The following is a 6,000-nucleotide window of genomic DNA, read 5'->3' on the forward strand; positions in this document are numbered from 1 at the left end:
CAGCATCACAGATGTGCAACAACCCCTCACGCATCTCAATGGTTTGAGGGTGTTGCAGCACTTCTGCGAGGTAGGGGTTGATGACCTTCTCAAAGAACTCATCCTTGGGGGCGCTTGAAGACGACATGACAACCTGGATCTATCAGAAAAAAGCTCGAAACAAAAACAGGAGATTTTTACGTGATACGGGAGTCAAAACCCCCGGGAGATTATATAATGAATTTTTATCGACCAAAATATGTGTCGTGTACGAAAACGGAGTCCGGAGAGCACATGAGGTGCCCACGAGGTAGGGGCACACCCATGAGGGTAGGGCGCGCCCTCCACCCTCGTGGAGCCCTCGTGTCCTTCCCGGACTGCTTCTTATTTTTCTATTTTTCTAAATATTCCAAAACGGAGAAATACTGCCTTAAATACTGTTTTGGAGTCGGTTTACTTACCGTACCACATACCTATTCCTTTTCGGAGTCTGAAACGTTCCGGAAAGTGTCCCTTATGTATTCCTCCGGGGTTATGGTTTCAATAACATTGGTTTCAACATTTATGGGATTACCTGAGATATAATGTTTGATTCTTTGACCGTTCACCACCTTCGGATTTGTGCCTTCGAAGTTGTTGATTTTTATGGCACCGGAACGATAGACCTCCTCGATAACGTAAGGAACTTCCCATTTAGAGAGAAGTTTTCCTGCAAAAAAATCTTAAACGAGAGTTGTATAGCAATACATAATCACCTACATTAAACTCACGCTTTTGTATCCTTTTATCATGCCATCTTTTAACTTTTTCTTTAAACAACTTGGTATTTTTGTAGGCTTGGGTTCTCCATTCATCGAGTGAGCTAATATCAAATAACCTCTTCTCATCGGCAAGTTGAAAATCATAATTGATCTCTTTAATAGCCCAATATGCCTTGTTTTCTAGTTCGAGATGTAAGTGACATGCTTTTCCATAAACCATTTTATACGGAGACATACCCATTGGATTTTTATATGCAGTTCTATAGGCCCATAATGCATCATCAAGTTTCTTGGACCAATTCTTCCTAGACCTATTGACAGTCTTTTGCAAAATTAATTTGAGCTCTCTATTACTCAATTCTACTTGACCACTAGACTAAGGGTGATAAGGGGATACAATTCTATGATTAACATAATACTTAGCAAGCATTTTACGGAAAGCACCATGAATAAAATGTGAACCACTATCAGTCATTAAATATCTAGGGACTCTAAATCTTGGAAAAATAATTTCTTTAAGCATTTTAATAGAAGTGTTATGATCAGCACTACTAGTTGGAATAGCTTCTACCCACTTAGTAACGTAATCAACAATAACTAAAATATGTGTATATCCATTAGAGGAAGGAAAAGGTCCCATATAGTCAAAGCCCCAAACATCAAATGGTTCAATAACGAGTGAATAGTTCATAGGCATTTCTTGACGTCTACTAATATTACCAATTCTTTGACATTCATCACAAGATAAGACAAACTTACGGGCATCCTTGAAGAGAGTAGGCCAATAAAAACCAGATTGCAATATACCTTGTGTGTAGTTCTATCTCCAGCATGGTGTCCTCCATAAGCTTCGGAGTGACACTTGCGTAGGATCTGTTCTTGTTCATGCTCAGGTACACAACGTCTAATAACACCATCTACTCCTTCTTTATAAAGATGTGGGTCATCCCAAAAGTAATGCCTCAAATCATAGAAGAACTTTTTCTTTTGCTGGTATGTGAAACTAGGTGGTATAAACTTAGCAACAATGTAATTAGCATAATCAACATACCATGGAGCAGTATGAGAAGCATTTATGACACTTAATTGCTCATCAGGAAAGCTATCAACAATAGGTAGTGGGTCATCAAGCACATTTTCTAACCTAGACAAGTTGTCTGCAATGGGGTTCTCAGCTCCCTTTCTATCAACAATATGTAAGTCAAATTCTTGTAGCAAGAGAACCCATCTAATAAGTCTAGGTTTAGCATCTTTCTTTTCCATAAGATATTTAATAGCAGTATGATCAGTGTGAATAGTTACTTTAGAATCAACAATATAAGGTCTGAACTTATCACAAGCAAATACAACTGCTAAGAATTCTTTTTCAGTAGTAGCATAATTTCTTTGAGCATTGTCTAGGGTTTTACTAGCATATTGAATAACGTTTAATTTCTTATCAACTCTTTTCCCTAGAATAACACCTACAGCATAATCACTAGCATCACACATAATTTCAAAGGGTAAATTCCAATCAGGTGGCTGAATAATAGGTGCAGAGATCAATGCTTTCTTAAGAATTTCAAATGCTTCTACACAATCATCATCCAAGACAAATGGTATATCTTTTTGTAATAAATTAGTCAGAGGCCGAGAAATTTTTGAGAAGTCCTTAATGAACCTCCTACAAAATCTGGCGTGACCAAGGAACCTTCTTATACCTTTGATGTCCTTGGGGCATGGCATATTTTCAATAGCATCAACCTTGGCTTTATCAACTTCAATACCTCTTTCAGAAACTTTATGCCCCAAGACAATACCTTCATTAACCATAAAGTGGCACTTTTCCCAATTCAAGACAAGATTAGTTTCTTCACATCTCTGCAAAACTCGATCAAGGTTGCTCAAGAAATCATCAAAAGAAGATCCATAGACGGAGAAATCGTCCATGAAAACCTCACAAATCTTTTCACAAAAGTCAGAGAATATAGCCATCATGCATCTTTGTAAGGTAGCAGGTGCATTACATAAACCAAAAGGCATACGTCTATAAGCAAAAGTACCAAAAGGGCAAATAAAAGTAGTCTTTGATTGATCCTTGGTTGACACAGGTATTTGAGAGAAACCATAATAACCATCTAGAAAGCAAAAATGTGTTTGTTTGGATAATCTTTCTAGCATTTGATCGATAAAAGGTAAGGGGTAATGATCATTTTTAGTGGCCTTATTTAATTTGCGGAAATCAATTACCATCCTATAACCTGTAATAATTCTTTGAGGAATCAATTCATCTTTATCATTAGGAACGACAGTAATACCTCCCTTCTTAGGGACACAATGGACAGGACTTACCGACTGACTATCAGCAACGGGATAGATTATACCTGCCTCAAGGAGTTTTAGTATTTCCTTTCTTACCACTTCTTTCATTTTAGGATTCAGCCGTCGTTGATGATCACGAACTGGTTTAGCATCTTCTTCCAAATTTATTTTATGTTGACATAGAGTGGGACTGATGCCCTTAAGATCATCAAGAGTATACCCAATAGCAGCACAATGCTTCTTCAGAGTTTTCAATAATCTCTCTTCCTCATGCTCTGAAAGGTTAACACTAATAATAACAGGATATATCTTTTTCTCATCAAGATAAGCATATTTAAGAGTATCAGGCAACGGTTTAAGCTCAAACACGGGATCACCCTTGGGTGGAGGAGGATCCCCTAGGATTTCAACAGGCAAATTGTGTTTCAGAATAGGTTCATGTTTAAAGAATACTTCATCTATTTCCCTTCTTTCATTCATAAACATATCATTTTTGTGGTCTAACAAATATTGTTCTAAAGGATAACTAGGAGGTACGGCAATAGAAGCAAGACCAATAATTTCATCCTTACTAGGTAATTCTTCTTCATGGTGTTGTCTACTAAATTTAGAGAAATTAAATTCATGAGACATATCATCTAAAACGATAGTAACAACATCCTTTTTGCAATCTATCTTAGCATTAACAGTGTTCAAGAAGGGTCTACCAAATATAATGGGACAAAAGCTATCTTGTGGGGAACCAAGAACAAGAAAATCAGCAGGATATTTAGTTTTCCCACACAAGACTTCAACATCTCTAACAATTCCCATTGGTGAAATAGTATCTCTATTGGCAAGTTTTATTGTGACATCAATATCTTCTAACTCAACAGGTGCAATATCATGCATAATTTCTCTATATAGGCTAATAGGTATTGCACTAGCACTGGTACCCATATCACATAAACCATGATAACAATGATCTCCTATTTTAACAGAAATAACAGGCATGCCTACCACAGGTCTAGGTTTATCTTTAGCACAAGGTTTAGCAATTCTAGCAGTTTCATCACAGAAATAAATAACATGCCCATCAATATTATCAGCCAAGATATCTTTAACAATAGCAATATCAGGTTCAACTTTAATTTGCTCGGAAGGTGTATAAGTTTTAATATTGCTTTTATGAACCATAGTTGAAGCTTTAGCATGATCCTTTATCCTAACAGGTAAAGGTGGCTTCTCAACATAAGAAGTAGGAACAATAGGATCATTATAAGTGATAGTCGTTTCTTCAACTTTAATAGGTGCAGCTACTTTTACTTCTATGGGAGGATGATATTTAAACCACTTCTCCTTGGGGAGATCAACATAAGTAGCAAAAGATTCACAGAAAGAAGCTACTATCTCAGAGTCAAGTCCATATTTAGTGCTAAATTTACGGAAAACATTGGTATCCGTAAAAGATTTAACACAATCAAACCTAGGTGTCATACCTAACATCTTACCTTTGTCGAGGTACCAATCGTCAGAGTTTCGTTTAATTGTTTCCAATAAATCCCATTTGAATTCAATAGTCTTCATCATAAAAGAGCCAGCACAAGAAGTATCAAGCATAGTGCGATTGCTATCTGAAAGCCGAGCATAAATTTTTTGAATAATCATTTCTCTTGAGAGCTCATGATTGGGGCATGAATATAACATTGATTTAAGCCTCCCCCAAGCTTGAGCGATGCTTTCTCCTTCGCGAGGCCAAAAATTATATATATAATTGCGATCACGATGAACAAGATGCATAGGATAAAACTTCTGATGAAATTCCAATTTCAATTGTTTGTAGTTCCATGACCCCGTATCATCACATAGCCTATACCATGTCGATGCATCTCCCTTCAAAGATAAAGGGAAGACCTTCTTCTTAACAACATCTCCAGGTACACCTGCAAGCTTAAATAATCCACAAACTTCATCCACATATATTAGATGCTCATCAGGATGCTTTGTTCCATCTCCTACAAAAGGATTAGCTAGCAATTTTTCTATCATACCCGAAGGAATTTCAAAGCAGACATTTTCATTTTCATTTGGTTCAGTAGGTTGAGGAGCAACTCTTTGCTCTACTGGTCGGGGTGAAGATACCCCAAACAAGCCCCTCAGAGGATTACTTTCCATAGTAACAAGTGACAGTAAATTTCAGCACACTATATAAATTTTTCCTTACCAAATTCCACCTACCAAAGGCGCTTCACTCCCCGGCAACGGCGCCAGAAAAGAGTCTTGATGACCCACAAGTATAGGGGACCTATCGTAGTCCTTTCGATAACTAAGAGTGTCAAACCCAACGAGGAGCAGAAGGAAATGATAAGTGGTTTCCAGCAAGGTATTCTCTGCAAGTACTGAAACAAGTGGTAACAGATAGTTTTGTGATAGGATAATTTGTAACGAGCAACAAGTAACAAAAGTAAATAAAGTGCAGCAAGGTGGCCCAATCATTTTTTAGCAAAGGACAAGCCTGGACAAACTCTTATATAGAGAAAAGCGCTCCCGAGGACACATGGGAATATCGTCAAGCTAGTTTTCATCACGTTCGTATGATTCGCGCTCGGTACTTTGATAATTTGGTATGTGGGTGGACCGGTGCTTGGGTGCTGCCCTTACTTGGGCAAGCATCCCACTTATGATTAACCTCTATTGCAAGCATCCACAACTACAACAAAAGTATTAAGGTAAACCTAACCATAGCATGAAACATATGGATCCAAATCAGCCCCTTACGAAGCAACGCATAAACTAGGGTTTAAGCTTCTGTCACTCTAGCAACCCATCATCTACTTATTACTTCCCAATGCCTTCCTCTAGGCCCAAATCATGGTGAAGTGTTATGTAGTCGACGTTCACATAACACCACTAGAGGAGAGACAACATACATCTCATCAAAATATCGAACGAATACCAAATTCACGTGACTACTAATAGC

General features: G+C 37.7%; 1 protein-coding gene across 1 annotated transcript in view; it reads right to left on the minus strand.

Moving 5' to 3' along the window:
- LOC147981289 (uncharacterized) overlaps positions 1 to 5,195 on the minus strand; it is a 37,556-nt gene extending 32,361 nt beyond the window's left edge. Inside the window, exon 1 of the mRNA XM_087515923.1 lies at positions 3,138 to 5,195. Within this exon, the coding sequence (XP_087372049.1) occupies positions 3,138 to 5,195 (2,058 nt within the window). The remainder of the gene's footprint in view (positions 1 to 3,137) is intronic.
- Between the last annotated feature and the right edge of the window lie 805 nt (positions 5,196 to 6,000).

Source organism: Triticum urartu, chromosome 3A, assembly GCF_056163025.1.
Source record: "Triticum urartu cultivar PI428250 chromosome 3A, HENAU_Tu73, whole genome shotgun sequence".
NCBI lineage: Eukaryota > Viridiplantae > Streptophyta > Magnoliopsida > Poales > Poaceae > Triticum > Triticum urartu.